Source organism: Trachinotus anak, unplaced genomic scaffold (assembly GCF_046630095.1).
Source record: "Trachinotus anak isolate AG129_WGS33_773 ecotype Australia unplaced genomic scaffold, CSIRO_AGI_Tana_v1 ptg000023l, whole genome shotgun sequence".
Taxonomy (NCBI): Eukaryota; Metazoa; Chordata; class Actinopteri; order Carangiformes; family Carangidae; genus Trachinotus; species Trachinotus anak.
In genome coordinates this window covers 66,603-86,181 of record NW_027273874.1, presented here as the reverse complement: position 1 = coordinate 86,181, position 19,579 = coordinate 66,603, and the positions used below count along the sequence as shown (strand labels likewise).

At 40.5% G+C, this 19,579-nt stretch overlaps 1 protein-coding gene across 1 annotated transcript in view; it reads left to right on the top strand.

Annotated features, from left to right (window-relative positions):
- Positions 1–19,579, top strand: part of LOC139606757 (glucosidase 2 subunit beta-like) — a 124,249-nt gene that overhangs the window by 93,990 nt on the left and 10,680 nt on the right. The window contains exon 13 of the mRNA XM_071459079.1: positions 6,467–6,538. Within this exon, the coding sequence (XP_071315180.1) occupies positions 6,467–6,538 (72 nt within the window). The remainder of the gene's footprint in view (positions 1–6,466; positions 6,539–19,579) is intronic.

The window sequence follows — 19,579 nt, the reverse complement described above, 5'->3', positions numbered from 1 at the left end:
ATCTAAAATATACATTAACCACTTCAATTAAAATAAATACATCATCTATAGGATGATATAACAAATAAAAGAATAAAATCAGCAGCAGATTTTTGAACTAAGAGTACACAACAACTAGAAAAAAAATTTCGGTCATCCAGTCATTGCTTGGACATACATCTTGTTCTCAATCTGTGGGCATCGTGTTTAGTGATCCAGTATCTTTAGCTATGCCATTTAACAGTTATCACAGTTTGCATCTAATACAGAGCCCGTTTGCTTTTTGCCAAAAACAAGAAAAGAAAAAGAAACTGTATATTCTAACTATGCTATATTGTGTTATTAATAATTCATGAACTCTAGTTACTGATGTAAATGAGCTATTCTGTTAATGAATGATGATTATTGATTGATTGATTTAGTATTGGAAAAGAATACCTAAAATTACCTGCCCCCGCAAATTTTTGTGATTGCCAACATTTTGGGAAATACACTTGATTGATATCACTTTAATATCTCTTAAATATGAAGCTGCAGCCAACACCTGGTTAGCTTAGCTTAGCACATGTACTGGAAACAACTAGAAACAGCTAGCTGAAGATAACAAAGTCCACCTTTCCAAACCTCTTAAACTCCACTGGTTAATGCATTTGGTTTCATTTGTTTAAACTTTAAAAAAGCTGAGGTGTGAAAACGACTGCTGTGGTATGTTCAGGACTATTTCCTCTGCTTCATGTCCTTGTGCCAAGCTAAGCTGCTAAGCTGCTGGCTGTAGCTTCATAGTCATCTATGAGGTGAGTGGAATCAGTCTTCTTAGCAAAAACTTTTTGAAGTTCATCTGCATGTCATGACTCCTGAAATTTCCGTGCAAGTAATTTGACTGGAGATTTGTTTGGTTTCCTTATTGTACACGATGATCACGACAACTAATAGTTGTAAATATCATAGAAATAACAGTCACTCTCATCAGTACATCCACTGTGCTACTTTTTACTAGTTGTATCACAGGAACAGAGACAAAAGAGCCAGACAGATTGTCCTCCCCAAATGGTCAGTACATGAAGTTAATTTATTTTTCCATTCAAATTAAGCAGATGTTATTTGCACATATTGCTGCAGCTGGTAAAAGTTCCTTTGTTTTCCTGTAAATGTGACTGTTATTAGCATTTAATTGTAAACACCTTGTGCACTGCTTGAAAAAGGTGCTAAAGCAATTAATTATTATCTCTTACAATTACTGATAGCTCAGCAGAAATGCGAGGCTTATTTATTTTAGAGTGTGTAACACTTTGTTTCTATGGTGTATTTCAGCAACGTCTTTATGCTTTTTTAAACTAGAATAATACAAGTCATTACCTTGTCTGACCTGCAGTATTTTCAACCTAAATATGAACTTAATACATGAATGCAAATGTAGGGCAGGATTTTCCTTTCTTGTATAAAGATGGAAAATTACTAATTCTTAAAGTATCAACATACAGAACAACATATTTAAAGCGCCCCTGTTATGCAGTGTTGACACTATTTATTGAGAGCCGTTCTGCTGATAAATGTGTTACCCAAGGTTGCTCTACGCTATAAAGCTAAGGTGTTGGTTTTCCATAATGTCTGCTACTAAACAATTAACCATATCACTGCATATTGCAGAGCCACCTTTGACCTCTGGCATGCCAGCTGAGTGTACACAATGTTACCTATAAACCAATTAGCTAGTGTTGACGTTGCTGCAGTTTGCAGTGTCACCCTCAGTGAACTCCACCCACGCTGTCACAGAGCAGTCTAGTGGGAGAAGGGCTCAATTGCTCTCTCACTCTCCTTCTTCCTCTCTTGACTCAATCTCAGTGGATTTAGGAAGAAATATCCTTATCTTTTTTTTTTTTTTTAACCTGTGTAGCCTTAGCAAACACTAGTCGTGTGACTGTGTCAGAACTGTAGTTCCGGGGTTTCCTACTGGTGGCTCACACACCCTGTTTTAGAGTAGCTCACCTAGAGGTTCTGTGAACATAGTCTGTACAAACCAAATAATTATTTCTCTGTTGTCAGTCAAATGAGTTACATTGTCCAATTTGTTTACATCAGATATGCCATAGGTGAAATGCAGTATTAGCAACTCCTCTGGATAACACAGCAGAACTACACTTTTTCAACACACGGGAAATATGTTGCCATGGATTAAGTGAGTTAACCTGTGGGCTTCAACTTGAACCCAGATTTTCTTTGCCCATGTTTGTTTACATTTTGGAAAATTAAGTGTACTGAATTAGCTTCTACTTCTAATTAATGTTTTTCTCTAATTTCTAAGCAGATTTGAGGACATTTATTTGCAGTGGTGTTGTCATGTCTGTGTGGTCAGATTTGACTGAATCATGACTCATGATTTTATACACAAAAATTGACTCTGATGTGATGTCTGGTCTAAGTTTCAGATATTCTAACTATGCTATATTGTGTTATTAATAATTCATGAACTCTAGTTACTGATGTGTCACAGAAGGAGTTATAGTTGCTCGTGAGATACATTAATGATCACTTAGAGATCCTTTCTATTTTCAGCTACATAGTAACATTATGTTTGTATTTTAAAAAGATACACCGGGTATAGATGCTAAAAATGGGGTAGTTAATTGTCCCCAGTCTGTGTAATATCTGACATGAAGACTGGGATTAGGTATGTGTTTGTGTATTATGCTTAATTTCATTATCTTAAATTCCAAAAAATGTACTAAAGTTCTAGTTTAGCTTCAGAAATCAGCAGCTTTATGAGTGATCAAAGCCAGCAGTACGAACCAGTAAAGTATGAAATACTGCCTGAGGGGCTAAGTGGCTGCATCTAAGATATTTATTCTCTAACTGTGTACCTTCCGGCTTCAGAACACCTGCCAAAGACTGGCACAGCTGTACCAACTTATTATGGCTAGTGTCAGCATCATATTGTCAGATAGTGACAGACTGAACATGGGGAACAGAAAGAGACCCAGCGTGCAGTTCAGGGCCCGAATGGGAGGACCACTGTAGTCATTTTAGATCTGCTGCTCATCATAGCCTTCTAATTATTGTCAAAGGTTTAATCAGTGACCCAGCAGGATTTATCTTCTTGTCTCTTTCTTTCTTATCCTTTGTATCCTCCGCCTAGTGTCCCCCTCGCCGCACGTCATCGTCTGTCATATTTGCGGCCTGTTCAGTTGGTGATTCATATGTACAGCGTCACTACCAGCGCACTCTGATTCCCTCCCACTCTCCTTTGCGCACTTTTATTGCTTTTTATCCTTCAGTCGTTTCCTTTCCTCTGACTTTGTCAGTGTTCTCCTGGCTGTTTCTTAGCCTTGTTTTTCCATGGCTGTCAGTCTCTTCTCCTCAAAGCCTTTGTCATCGCCCGTCCATCTCAGAGGATATTTCCTCCTTCGTGTCACACTATGCTCACTTGCAAAGGATAGCTGGGGACAGTTTGTGTCAATGTACTAGTTTGACCTTTCTGCAGTGTCCCATTTATGTAATGCAGGCGACAGAATGTGAAGTGTCTGTCTCAGAGACAGACAGCTAATCAACCTGCACCTCCATCCGCATGTTGGGCTTGGCATTTCTAATCTGTCCTAACTTTTTCTCTTTTTTTTTTTTACCATCAACACATTTTCTATGCAGCCTTGCCTGCTTTTGTTTTCTCACAAGCTGCCACATGGAGGCGAGCATCCAAGGTCAGAGCACAGTGCCCCCGCACACAAATAGCCTAGCTTTTTTTTTTTTTTTCAGCGTGTGTGTGTGTGTGTGTACAGTGCTGGCGTGTCAGCAAAAGTGGGCAGGGATGAATGGCTTTGCCTTGAGGGTAAGAGAGAGGGTTATAGAGAGGGGGAGAAAGGTGCAGACATACAGGGGTACTCCCTTATGGGACTCAGTTGATTGCTTTTTCACTGCGTTACCCCTTTTCCGTCCCCCCTTCCTCTCCTCAGGATCCCTCTGTCTATCAGGTGCCATCTGTTTCTGGGCTCAGATGAGGATGTTTGTTGTTGCTGAAACACCTGCTTTACAAACTTAATGAATCTAGTGGCTTGTATAAGGAACAATGAAGCAAGTGTCGAGAGAGAATTCTGATTTATTTATTTTATTATTCATTTATTTAGTATGGGAGGTTATTTGGCTAATATGACATTGTTATATATGGTATTTGATTGTGCTTTTAAGGCTTCTAGTTGAAAAATCATTGTATGTGTTAAAAATTTAGACCAAAGCACTGATGAGTTTCAGTTTCTATTTCAAACACCATGCAGCAGTTATGTAAGTTCTCTCAGGTACTTCAGGTGTGGGTGTCGTGCTAACTTGTAATGCGATGTTGAAACTGACTGAGGGTGTTGAGTGTCCTTGATGAGGTCAAAGCCAGCTGTGAAGAAACCTTTAACCAATTCTTAGCTCCTCTTGTATTCTGAAGAGTGGAACAAGACTAAGAGTCCACATGCTAGCGGCTCTGTGAGGCTGTACTCAGGCACAGTGTTGGTTTGATGATGGTGATAGATGAGAGGCCAGGGGACCACAAAAATTTTCATTCATCCTGAGGGAGACATGAATGCCTGCACTAAATTTCATGGCAATCCATCCAGTAGTTACTGAGATATTTTAGTCTGGACCAAAGTGGTGGCCCAACCAACCAGCAGAACAAACACTGCTGGCAGAATATCTAAAAAATATATAGTTTGAGACTAAAGTAGTAGAGTACAAATAAAGAAGAAAACAGCCCAGTGGGAACCTTGCTGCAGAGTGTCAAATTCCTTGGAGGGGCAATGGATTCTCAATAGGCTTAGTCATGGTGAGACACATTTAATTCTACTCTGAGCTGTGCTGCTTACTCTGCAGTCAAAAAAGATGCTTCTGTTATGTTTTTTTTCTGTGCCCTTATATCCTGCGGATGGGGGTAAGGCATCCCCATCAAAACATACACTAGACATGCACCGATAAATGAAAGTCTCTGAGATGAGAGGCATTTAATACAATTCGCAAACAAGCGCATGAGCAAAAGATCTTGTCAGCCAATCACTTACCTCTCTCCTGCTACCCCCCTTTCTGTGATGTTCATCATTTTCTTGTCTTTCATCTTGCTTTTCTCGCGTACAGCTTTTGATCCCCCCCGCACTTCCCAACCCACATCTACTTAAACTACAGTCATTTTTTTTCCCCCTCCACCCTGCATTTTCGCACTCTCTCTATCTCTCTCGTTGTGGTTGTCTGGACATCCCCTGCTCCTTTATAACAGTCACTGTAATGGCTCAAATGTCAAGGAAAAAAGCTTAGCTGTCTTTTTGCCCCTGTCGGTTTCACCATCAAGGTCTTTGATCAGTTTGTTACTGGAGCTAGTGATCGTGCTTCTACTCCAGCACTAAACCCAGAAAGTACGTTTGTGATGGTCTCTGCTAATTGCTAATGCTTCTATACTGCTCTTTGCCTTGGTGGAGGAGCTGTGGGTGGCAGGGTAACTGGTAGCTCCTTGTCAATCTTCCGTCCCAGTAGGTAGCCACTGAGCCTAGACGGTGTCTCACTGTTCAATAATTCTGCTTAGTAAAACACTGCTTTGGTACTTGACTTTCTGTATTCACTGTACTTTGCTTGTCTGCATTTAAGTATTATTTTTTTCGTAGACCCTGACTGACAGTTACATTGACTGATTTTTTTTTATTTATTTTTTGTTGGCCACTTGGGGAAGCAGAAACAACCTATAAAAACAACACTGAAATATCATTACCTTATAAATTGTTAGGGCTAATGTAATAGCAAACAGTATTTACACATCCAGCAGATACACATTGACATTAGCATTCATTTTGAATCTAAGTCCACAACTCACTCTCTTTTTGGGCTCTGGTATCGTTTCCACCAACTCTGAAATACCGCTTTAGCAGCTTAATGATCTACTAGTCTAACCAGCTAGTCACTTACATTTTTTAAAGTGCAGACGGTAAAACCAAAACAATGAGCTCAAAGATGCTGAAGAGTTCAGCAGAGCTGAGGGGTGCTGTTTATTCTGTGGCGCATTTCACATAACACCTAGCCTATGTCATATATATGTAATATAAATACATAACTTAACATTTATGATAAGGATCCCTTACATTTGGTTACTAAGAATTAAGACCAAGTTATGTACTGAGCTCGACATTTTGTAATGAACCAGACAGTGTTCCCTGGTCGGTGAACTATGCATCTATTTTTTAAATTACCTCAAAACCCTTTGGTATTTCTAATATTTTTTTTGGTTCTTTATTCCAGTTGAAAAATACACTCATAAAAACAATTCTGTGATAAACTAAAATCAACCAATAATTTTGGCCCTGCTGTATGTTGCTTAAGCTTTAGTTTTTAATCAAAGCCTGGGCAAAAGAGCAAGAAAGCACAGTCCAACATGAAAAAAAAACTATTATGAGGTATAGTAAAAGAACCATAGACTAAACTCTGCTCTCATTTTCACTCTCATTGTTGGCATTATGTTTTCTTTTTCCCTCTGCAGGTATACTTATACCCTGTGCCCATTCAATCAAGTCACACAAAAGAACACTGCAGGAACAGAGGTCTCATTAGGGTAAGTACCTCAATCATCTCCTCTTTTAAAATCTCTAAATATGACCAGCCAGGGTATGTTAGGGATAATGGAAATACACTAAATGCAATCAGTCAGTCAGTTCAGTTGTATTAGTCATACGTAGATTAATACATGGTCAATGGTACAATGAAATATGCTGGATGGGAACAACAGGTCAGATGCTGTCCTGCCTGTCAGCAAGCTCTCAATGGTGCATCTGCAGAAGCTCGTGCTCGTTCCCCGGTCCCTTCAGGAGATAGAGCCAGTGTCCCCCTGCTGTCTCCTGCAGTCCACGATCATCTCTTTAGTTTTACTGACGTTGAGAGAGGTTGATGTTCCTGAGGTTGTTTTCACCTCATCTCTGTAGGCTATCCTGTCATTGTCCGTAATGAGGTACAGGATGGTTGTGCCGTCAGCAAACTTAATGATGACATTGGAGCTGTGACTAGCAGACACAGTCTGAACAGGGAGCATACAGCCCTGTCGTACACTCACGTTGAGGATCAGCGAGGAGCAGGTGTGGCTGCCGATTCTCAGCACCTGGGGCCTGCCCATCAGGAAGGCGAATATCCAGCTGCAGACGGAGGTCTCCAATCCAAGATCAGGGAGCTTAGAGACGAGTTTTGATGGAATGATGTCCAGGTGGGTAAGCGCATTGTATGTTGCCAAGGCAATGGCATCATGGGAGCAGCATGGAGGAGCAGATGTGGATTTTCATTTGGCACTTGTAGCACTTGAGGATGACTGATGTCAGTGTGACAGGGTGGTCATCGTTTAAACAGGTGACTACAGGTTTTTCAGGACTGCAACTGGCCATTGAGCTTTGTGGGGTTTGACCATTTTGAAGAACAATCTCATGTCAGCGTGGCAACATGGCCCTGTAGGCCCCCCTTGGCACCCCTGGTGAACTTCCGGAGGTCGTATCCGGCTGCTTTATAGGTATCAGGGTCCGTAAACAGAGGCTTTTGGAACATTGCAGATGCATTTGCGTATGCAGTCTATGACAGAGTGTGTGTATTCACTGATTTTGCCATGGGCTGCATCCTCATACATCTGCCAGTCAGTTGTTGTGTAAGCAGTCCCCCTCAGCCTCTTTGTTCCATTGGCAAATGACTTTGGAAACTAGTTTTCCTGTTTTAGTTTCTGCCTATATGTAGGCAGCAATAGGATGAAGCTGTTATCTGCCCCTCAAAAAGCAGAATGGGGGAGGAGTTTAGAGTTGTCTCTGAATGGGTTGTAACAATTGTGATATGTTGATAGTATTTTGGGAGAACCTTCTTCATACTGGTTCTGTTAAAGTCTCATTTTCCCAAAATATTGAATGCAGCATATGGGTGTGAGTTCTCTAATCCATTTTAGCTTGTCTTGGGCTAAAGATTTATTAGCCTGTGTGGGGATGTAAACAGCTGTGAGGAGCACTGAGCTGAACTCTCTGGGGAGGTAGAAAGGTCTAACTTGGTGATGGTGTGTAGCTCCAGACAGTCATCCATGACAGCCCTCGAAGAGTTAACTATAGAGCACACACCCCCTCCCCTCGAGTTGCCTGAGTTTGTTGTTCTGTCTTGTTGGTAGACAGAGAAACCCTGCGGAGTGACGGCATAGTCGGGCATACTGGGCCCCAGCCATGTCTCAGTGAACGCCACAACACAGCAGTTCCTTGTGTCCCTTTGGTAGCTCATCTCGGTTGTTGTTCAGGAACTGAACATTAGCTAGCAGAATACTGGGCAGAGGAGGTTTGTTGTTTTTCAGTCGGTTTCTGCACAGGGCCCTGGCATGCTTCCTTCTCTCTGTTTTCCTCCTCTGACGTGTAAGTAAACAAAAGGGGAGTACGCCGTCTGCAGTGTCAAAAGGTCCAAACTGGCTGATGATCATATCTCCAAAAGTGTTTGTCAGTCATACTGAATGTAGGATAGCACTGCATGAGCTAAAAAAAAGCCAGTAATAAAAAGGAAATCCACACAAGTTTGCTGAGTTGACTCAGAGCTTTCGTCAGTGCAGCCATCTTACAGTACCATCTGCAGTGCCCAGGACTAGATGTTAACAATTTAACGCAGTTCGACACTTCAAGCTTCACAGCATTGTGAATACATTGTGTGCTGTGACATTTAGAGTGTGTTGCAGAGCATATTCACACTTCTAATATAAAGCCACAAAAACTGTTTATTTTTTTTCTAAGGCAGCTTTTTGGATTCCAGAATACATTGTGTTGTCCTTGGTCTTCATCACCCAATAAAACCAGAAAGTGTCACGATTTTCCACAAGGAACCCAAGAGCACTCAGCAGGCAGATTTAAAAGTAAACAGTCTTTGCATAAGAAAAAAAATGATACAAAAATCCAAATAGGCAAAGTACAAAGGTTTGGGCTGAGGCAAAAAAAAAAAAAAAACCCAGGCAAGGTCAACAACACGATCGAATCAAAGCAGGCAGGCAAAGAACAGAGCCAGGGAAAGCAAAGGCGCATGGCACAAACAATTTGGCAGAGAGCAAATGGAAACGAATCAGTTCATATGCTAGGGAGCTGATGAGGGAATGGAGAATGGGTGAGCAGGTGTGTCAGGAGGAGGAACAGGTCAGGTGATTCTACTGGCGGTAAAGGCAGACAGGTGGGAGTGGCAGGGTCTGAAATGACAGCATAATTACAACATGTATGCACAAACAACTGGACTTAATATGAATAAGCAGACTGAAAATCACAACCATGACTTCATTCTTTTTTATACCAATTAGATAAAATTAGAACTCACATGACAGCAGTCTTCATTTCATGAACGAACCTGAAACTAATCGCACCACTGCACTCCTGTGAAAGCTCTTTAATCATTGTTACAGTGCTCATGAAAAGTTACCCTAAAACCAATATTTTTGCTATTGATTTTTTTATTGTTATTCAACCCCTGTTAGGCTTCATATGACCTTTAATCAATCGCTAACAGATCTCTATTATAGGTTTAATACCTTTTGATCAATGACAAACAGGGGGTGAGTTTCATATACTGCTGAGGTTATATTTCCTCAGTCTCAAAGGGTTTCAATTTCATCTAAAGGATTATGCTCTGGCCTTTTACAGTCCCCTTGGGATTGACAGTGTCGACTGTTGAACATTGATGTGTATCAAAATGTCTATGTGCTATGAAAAATGCCACTCAGTACCCATAGAAAGGCACCTGTATATGTGATCCTTAGTCTTTTCATTCATTCTTTGTTCCCCAGGAGTATTGGTGCACTGATTGGAAGTGAAATTGCTCAAAAGGACCAGTCAAAACACTACCGAAACTGTAACAGTAACTTTCTTGGTCAAATATGTCTTGATTTAGTGACTTCGAGACAACCGCTGTCACTTAGCTGCCAAGCTTTGCTTCTATAATCACATCACACCACCTTTTCCCACCTTCTCATCATTATTACTTCTTTGCCAAACAGATAACGGAAAAAAAAACTATACATCAACCTGATCGTTTCCCTGTTTTCTACTTTTTCTCCTCTTTGAATCTTAGATTTGAGGTGATAATTATTGGATGTCACCTCACTGTCCTGTTCCACTCTCTCATTAGCCTTAACCGTCAGCCATCCGACACTTTTATAGGGTGCAATTATGGAAAAGCTATTCCATTGACATTGACACCTCACCGGGGGAAAAAAAAAAAAAAAAAAAGCTTTTATGATTTGCTGCAACTCCTCCCCAAAGAGGAGGACTCAATTGAAGTGCTGTTTTGGTTGCAGCGGTCACATAGGCTAACAACTTGTTTTGCGAACAGACAATATAAAGGCCTAAATGACCATGGAAATTTTGCAACACAGTGTCAAAACAGTTTGACTCCTTTGAGATGTGATGCCATTAGGCTTGGCTTGTCGTCTTTTGGCGGCTGAACTGAGATGTTGGACATAATTTATTAGCAATTATCCTTCTCTGCACATATAGTTTTGCTTTCAGATGGCAAATTAATTGGAATCTAAAGCAGGGCTGTGTTCTTTTTTGCACCGCCACCTCCCACACTACCCACTCACTTTTGGAGCGGAAAGTGCAATGCTTCACCATGTTTTTAGCGCAGGAAAAAGGAAGAACAGAATGCTAACTGTGAGTAATGTGACCCCAGAGCTTCTGCCTGCCTGTCACTCATGATGGTATGGAAGGGCAGAAGGACCAAACAGAACCAGTGGTCAAACACATCTCCGACTCATTCGAGTTGGTCACTCTGTTTGGAACAAAATCGCTGCCAAACAGCACTCGGGGGAAAGATTGCAAATATATATTCCACATGAAATGCTGTAAGACTGATGTTACTGAATACGACAGAAAGACATGATCCCGATCCCTCCCTCAGAAAGATTAGAAGGATGTTTGATTTTTCATTTACCTCAGCATGTCAATGTCAAGGTAGTACCAGTTTGATAGTTCCCTCGTTTTATCACATGCAAACACACATTCATTGGTGTTTTGTGGGTGTAAACAGGCAGTGCAGCACTATATGATGTACTATACTGTTTCCAGAAAGTCTATGTGGAATGGTTTTGGGGAAGGAAGGAGGGGGAGGGGCAGTACATGAATCATAGCTTGCATGCTGGGAATAAAGTTCATTTTTTATCCAGACAGACCATCAGTCAGCCCTTGCAGGATATGGCTGGGCCTCCTGATATCAATCTGCATGGAGGCATCCTCCTTCTCCCCAGAGGGGGTGAGGGGGGAGAGGGGAGTGCTTTGATTTAAACGGCAGCATTTATCACACCTGCTCCAGCATCCTAAAGGACAGCCATGTGAAAAAGAGAAAAGGGGGGGCGGGTGGGAGAAACAGCATTAACATGTGTGGCCTGTCAATGAAAGTGTGAAGCTGGAACTGTGACTACTGTGGCAGTGACATTGCTAATACTGGCTTGTACCAGTTCGACTAATTTGTATTAGCTATGTCGCGTTTCTGCTGTATTAAATGGAGGGTGTTGCTGCTGAATTCTGATTATGGCTCATAGCTAGCGCTCAGTTTGTGAAGTGCGTCAAGGCTCATAAATGTTAAAATTGTTCCCTTAGTCCTAACCTTCCTTCATGCTTGGTTTTGCAGAATAGTTTGCATTAGACCATTAACTATACAAATGTTCTCAAGGAACAATAAATCAGCCTGGGAACACTTTCTTTTGTAGCAGCTTGTTCTTATATTGTGGCCACACACATTGCCATAAAGATTTCATAAGGCACAGCAGTCATACTGTATGCTCCCAATTATCTGTAAATGTAGATATTATACAACTCATATTCACCTCTTGAATTCCAATGTCTCCGTTTTCCATTTCGCTTTTCTGCCTTTCGGTCTCAGCAGCTCAACCGCTTCCTGAAATGGCTATTGTAACAATAACATCAGCAACGATAATGATAATAGAGTAGAAGAAAATGCTTGCATTGCGACAAACACCATCCCACTGTGACAGTGTCATCCATCTTCATAATGTCCACACCCCCACCCACACCAGACACGCTGGGTACAATGACAGGACAGCAAACACGGGGTTTACTGAGTGCAGTCCATCTCAAAAGACAAACAAATACACATATACATATATTAGTAATGTGCAGTGGCAAACAGGGCTGGTGCTGCTTTACCATCTTGTGCTGATATGAGCTTATACAGAGGCACAACACTTTGTTTGTTCGAGGAGGAAACAACACACACACAGAGTGCATACTGTACACACAAACAGAGCATTGATCACCCTTTGTCACCAGCATGTCACACTCATTTCCCACCAGCCTCCATGGTATTGATATGTTTCATCAATAATGATGTATTGAAGGTTGTAATGTTTGTTGTTTTTCAGTATAAACACATTATTGTAATTTACAACTAATGCATTAGCAGTTTAGCATCTCACAGTCAGATGAAAACAAGGAACTGTTGCCTCCATGAGTATAAGAAGAGGCACCTGGTCGTCTGTGCCTTCCCAAAGGAGTCAAACCCAAGAAGGGAAAAAACTCTACCGCTATTTATCACAATGTGACATTAATCCATTAATCTGTGACAAGGGTCTTAATATTAAACCATGCAAGTTGCAGCTGATTGGTAGAGATGCTAGTTTTAGTAAATTTGGATGCTCGTAGGTCTTAATTTAAAATTGCATTAAACTTGGGAAAAACCTGAAAAAGGAAAAAAGAAAAGGCAAAGTGTAACAGCCTTTGTTTGGGGGTTTCATAATTTAAAGTGAAGCAACACTATTATGGTAAACCACAGGAACATAACTCAGTGCAGTGAAATTACACCACTTTTACAAAAATGATGACAAATCGCAAAGTAAAATGTAGTTTCAGATTCTCATAGGCGGAAACACAGAGTGTACATCTGACTTTAAACAAGAACCGGGTTCTTACTGAATATATAACACAGGGCACCAGAAAAAGTACCTTCCAGTTAGCACCAAGCCCCCAATATATAACCTCATTTTAATTTCTTTCAAATTACTCTAATAGCTTAAACACATGCAGCACCACAGCTCACTATCAGTCTGATCCATTTAAGTTTTAAAACACGAGTCCCCAGGAAGTACATTGTCAACACCCAGTAATTAGCTCAGTATTCAAGCCATTTGCTGCTAACAATCACAACAACTACAAAAAACAACTCTTTAAAGTATGCCCTCACAACAGTGTCTGGCCATAATAACCTTTCACCATGAGCAGAAGTGCATTTGAAATATTTATGTGGCCCCTTTCAGAGTTAGCTTAGGATAAACACATGGAAATGGCTCCAGCTGTAATGATATGGGACAGACAGAGAGGTTTGAACTCAGAAACCTTCATTCTGTATATTGAGCTAAATATGTGACAGCAGTATTTTATTTTATGCTTTTCTAAAGGTCAATAAAGACAAAAGGTGCAGGAAAAATGTAGACAGATCGAGAAAACTCGAGAACATGAATCTATACACCCATAGAAATATGTGGTCAGACAAAACAAAAATAGAAAACATGCATTGTAAGAATAGCCTCTTTTTTTCTAAGATGCATTTTCCTCTAGACAGAGCAGTGTGGGATGATTTAAATGTAGCTGTGGAGGAGGAAGGGATTGGTTGAGGGGTCATCCAATGAGTTTTTGTTTGGGACTCCAGGGAAATCAGGTGGCCACGCAGTTGGGGTCACGGGGGGTTGGCGTGTGTCGCCCTGCAAAGTTCAAGGAGCTAGGCCTTCTATTGTGCTGGGGTCAAACTGCGCTGCACTCGTCATCATCGAGGGCACGCAAGGAGAGAGAAAAAGGCAGTGCTGAAATTGTGCAGGGCCCGGCGAGCAGCTTGCTTGTTCACCCTTCAACCTTGGAAACGCATAGTGTTTGACAGTCCAAGCTTGGAATACGCCCAACACCCATAGCTGAAAACTGGATAGACAAAACAGGAATAATAATAACTCCTAGACAGATATGAGTATAAAGACCTTAAAAGAACAGTGGAAGACTACAAAGGGAAGATTTTCACCACTTCGGTTATGACTCATATTGTACACTTTTAAAACAAGAAAATATAACCAGGGAAGGTTATAGATGTTCTGATATATGGATATTGTGACTGAAGGAGATACATGGGCTATAGTGGTAGGTAGGCACAAAAAGTACATTGTTAAACCAAAAAAAAAAAAAAAAAAAAAAGGCTATTAGTGTTGTCAGTTACTCCTGCAGGTTCATATCGCTCAGTATTCAAACCCACAGGTCTCCCTAGAACTGCTTTATTGAACAGTAGATTTTCAAACAGCAAACAGTGGAGAAGTGAGGTAGCCTAGCAACATTGAAACCACAGTGAATGACTGTGTATGCCCACTGCGAAGGAGCCAGGCAGTTGAAATGACAGCACAGAGCAACCCCAGAGAGAGTGGGATGTTCTGGCCACCGTGAAAAATACAAATAGGTTGGCTGTTTGTAGCGGTTTACTGTAGACATACGCAGGTTTTTTACAGATCTGCCTTTTTTTGAGCTACTTTCTTTGAGCTTTAGCATAACAGTTTCTCACACTGACTGCCAGGCTAGTGACCCTATATTGTTTTGCCACTATGCAGTTCTTGTAGCGCTCTAAATAAAGGATCCCCAGAATGTAACAGAGAAAATCTCCAGGTGCTGAGAGGAAGAAGTGCAGCGATGTGAATGGCTCCTGGCTGTCAAACCCCTTTGAGAGGCCTTGGCTTGAATGATCCAGCTGAGAAAATTTATTGGCATGAAAGGAGACCCTACCCTGTGAACATGGGTAATATGGAAATATGTTCATTTGATCAACAAGAGTCAATTTGTCTTGAGGGCAGATAAAAAGCCCAACGTCTTTTAAAAGTATAAAGAGGAATGAAATTGTGATAGAGAATATATCACGTCTTCTCCTTCTAAGATTAATTACTGTTCACTTGCAGTTTTCTGCAGTGGCTGCGTATGTATAAACAGGAGAAAATTACTGTAGCTAATTATCTCGATAGGTGGCCATTTTATTGCACAGCAATCGCGAGGGAGCTGTAAGATTATTACTGTAAAACTGCTCAAACACAAGCAGGTTGCAAATGAGCACAAAGAAACTGAACATCAACCTGAGCCTGAATCAGGGAATGACACACTCGAACAGCTCTTGACAAAACAGACTGACTTAGCGGGGCTAAAAATACAATCAGAATATTTTCTGGCATTTTGACAATGTTGCGATTTGACAATTGTTTTCAGCTTTCACCAACTCTGTGTGGTGTGTGGGACAGGAAACCGTGTTAGATGAAGGAATGTAGCAGCAACACAAGTTGAAATGCCAGCATTTTTGCTCGATGGTGAACCGCAGCTATGATAATTAACTATAGTGTAATAGTGTCAGGCTGACATTCATTGACACCATGTCAGTAACAGGACATAATTAATGGGTATTTTTAATAACTGAATCACAAAGAATCTTAGCAGGTAACCTGTTAATTTCTGCGTGCATACAGTTATATGGAGCTAAAGATAAATTAGTATCAACTTACTTTATATTGACAGTTGAAATCGTCATCATCTTAAAAAGTATATTGCTCCTATTAAATTTACCTGCAAGGAATAGCTAGAACTTGCATCGTCATAATTACTTTTTTTCAATACCCTTCATATTTACCCATGCTTTTTAGCTGTAATCTCTGCTGTCCAAAAAAACATTTCCGTCTTTACTGTCCTGCTGCCATGGGCCCTCGACCCACCCGTTGACTCACCTCATTCTGTTGGACCGGTGACCTCTTTAACCCTCCATGGTCTAGGGCTCATGGGAAATGATGTTTGTTTTGTACCACTGAAAACTGAAATTTTGAATATTATATTAATGTTACTTTGCTGGAAAAAAAACAGTCTAAACGAAATGAGAGAACTAAATGATGAGGTGAGGTTTGGTTTCAAGGCTAAACTTTCAGTAATTTGCATTGATCTGAATATGGTTTTCTAACCTCTTCAACTGTATCTGGACATTCCAGTTTCACTATGGCTTTGAAGGTATGAAGATGTGGAATTTTTCAAAGTGTATGTTTTTTACTCTTTTTGTTCTACTTTTTCTAATCTATACATGTTTTACATTTTAATATTCATGTAGTTTCATCATACAAGCAGCCTATATGAGTTAAACATAGTAATACATACATAATCTTCATTATCTTGTCGCCTCTGATTAAATTTTTTATCAAACTGTCACGTTGAAAACAAGCACATTTCATTTCCATGCACATTTCTTTTCAGTAAATTGACTAATGGCTGTTTGTTGCTTTACTCTCCGCTGATTTGCTTTTATGAATGCATTCACTTAATGAGTGGAGTGATGCTCCCTCTCATGTGTTCATATCAAAGCCAGTCTTTTTCCTTAATTGTTTTGATAGGCATTTTTTTAAAAAAAGGATCTACTGTATTATTAATTTTTTTTTTTCATTTTATCTAAGCTGTAATGATTTAACCTACAGAGCAGTGACAGTTCTACTGGAACAAGTGCATAATTATACATTTAAGTGTTCTACTTAATGCGCTCATTTTCAAGCTGTCAAGGTCATTCGCTGGAGTGCCATTAGCAAAGAGAGGGGCCCTCTTTACCTGGGAACATGGCAGCCGCTTAATGCCCAACACTCAAGAAGAGCAGGCCACAGTACACTAGTGCAGCTACTGACAGCCAGGCAGTTGCAGAAAATCATATAACTCACTCACTAAGATAGGAAATGTTACGCCTGTATATTTGTGTTCTTAATGTGTTTATGCTACATTGTCCCTGAACCTAGCAGCCCACACTCTAGCTGGCAATCAAGGTGAAGGGGGTAATGACTCTTGTGTGTCTGAGGAGAGGGTTAAAGTGGTAGGCAGTGGAGGGTGGGAGGAGTTGACACTGTGAACCCCTGATGGCCTTTCTGCTGGGTAGCCATGGCAACATCTAGCCCAGTCGTTAATGAGGCACAAGTGAGCTGTTAACAGAATACTGATTTGGGTTTGACATCAGCCCTGATTCATATCTGTCAGGAGCTGTTAATGAAATATGCACCCTGAATTTATTTTATAACTGCACATAAAATGGCCTTGGTGTTATTTATGCGCAGCGAATGCAACACAAAATGTGCCATGGATTTTACTCACTGTTGTAGGGGAATTATTTAGGTCAACAAACTATACATAAGAAACCTGGCAAACAAAATAGTTGCACAGAACAGAAACATCTGACCTGTGGAAGATTTATTTATATCCCCACATTCATTAGTATGTATTATGTCATAATATATTTAATCCAATCTTGCACTCCATTATTTAGAAATACCTACAAGCAAAGAAAAATAAGGTATAAATGCCTTCTCTGTATATCAGTAATATGAAATGAAGTGAGAGCAAAGCCCTGACCGAGCATGTGCCCTTCACATGTTCCAATGCCTATGAATTATTTAGTACGGTGCTGGGCACAATGGGTGGTAGTAGGGTGAGAGGAGCATCAGTGACTGGCACAGTAATAACAGTGGCTGGGCTCATCTCAGAACACTGCTCACTGATTGGTGACCTTCAATGAGTGGCAGAGGTTAGCGATGCTTGGCACTGCTTGGCTATGAGAGCAGGGCCAGCCTTTTTTTCCTTTGGCAGCACTGCTTCACCGGATCTAAATTAACCAGCAGCTCCCAAATTGCTCTCTCTACCTGCCAGTGCAGCGCCACGTCTCATGCTGTAAATGATTAGCACATTAACAGCATAGTGAGGGGACTAACTTGCTGCTCCAGACCCCTTGTTAAAGCAGTGAAAAGCATAGCTGTGAGGTATAATTCATTGCAGTGGCAGCTAATGAGTGGATGCTACAGTGGGAAGGTGACGGTAATAAGCACAGACGTTACACCATCTTAACACAGGTACTGTGTGTCATTAGCAATGCACAAGGTTAGGATTCAGTATGAGGATGTGGTGGTTAGAGAAGTATTTACGGAAGTAATCTGATGCTGAGCTGGCACATCAGTTACTGCAAATGAGCTGAGTGTATTTGAGTGCTGATGCTCTCTAATAGAAAGAGGTGGGAGCTGCCTTTAGGGCTGGGTATCTTTTGAAATGTTTCAACACTAGTGTCAGGACAGTATTTCAGTTTTTGATACTTTACATTGAGAAATATTGAAGATTTTTTTTTTTCCTTTTTCTCTATTTCAATTTTGCACAAAATGGTCATTACATCATGAAGTACTGAAGTTAAATACTTAGTTGTTTATGTGTACGAGTGTCTTTCTTTGCACATTGTTGTGCTAATATAATTCCTTTCCATACAATAAACATGCATGCAAGCATGTTTCATACGTGAATATATGCAGGCAGCTCCAGTGCATGATGCATGTATGAAGATGCTTCAGTGGAGTTTCCGTCAGCTTTCTAATGTCTACAAACATACACAGAAAGCACTGAAGGCAAATGAGCAAATTTATATTCAGTTTACTTGAGGAAACCATAGACATACCAAACGGGGCCACCACTGTGTTCTTTTCTCCCTGTGGTTTTGTTCATCCAGTGAAGGCCCAGGGTCCCAAAACACACACACACACACACACACACACACAAGCTTACACAGACACACATCAATGCATGCACAAATACACACTTTTGGCCCAGATTTTTTTGCCCCCCCCCTCAGTATCTGCGGGGTGTTTAAACACCAGAGTAGAGTTGTCTGAATGATAATTGCTTCTGAAAGGTTGATTTGTGGCTTTATCAGAGGGGGTAACTCTCCACTCAGTGTTGAGCAAGATTAGCTGTGGATCTTCGGGATTTATCACTCGAGGCGTAAGGATTAGCGCCGCGGTGAAGTTTAAAACAGAATCACTGGCGACCGCATCGTTTTAAAGAAATAAGAGGAGCTTATATCAGCTCAAGCCATTATCAGAAGAAGAAAAGGAAGCTAATCAGCTTTTTTAATGCTAATTATTCCTAATGAGGATAAGATTATAAAAAAAATAATCTGTAAAACAATATGAATACTTGGAATACCAGTTTTCTTATCGCAGTTACAAAAGTATTTTACATGTTCTTCCAAAATTGCAAGTTTGGACATGATTAACAACATGTTATATTGTTTTTCTATGATTCTTCTGTTCTTTCTTTGTGTCAATAGAAATCACACCTTAGTGATTCAGAGAGGATATTAAATGAAAGTGAGCAGTTAGAACAGGTCCGAGTTCTCCTCAGCCCACTATCTCACAATGCAAACTAAATGTATGGATAATGGGTTTAGCTGGCTAGATATGCTGCTATTAAGGGTTTATCTGTGATGGAAGGTGCATTTTATGGCATTAGAGGAGGCCAGACAAAGAATGAGTCATAACCCAGATATCTGTAAATAAGATTCTCTACGTTTTAAGTCTTAAAAGTAGCATGTGTTCAATATCTTCCATCATTAATCATTAAAAGGAAGTCTGCATTTGTGGCCCCTCTGTTGTCTCCCTTTCGTTGGAAATGGATTTCCACGAAAGCTAAGATGAGATTTACTCTCCATTGCTCTCCATTAATCTGTTTACATATTTTAACTTTGTGTTATTTTATTGGACTGAAAACAGAAATGTGTCTGTTTTCTTTATTCTGCTCCCTGGAAATTTGAGTCA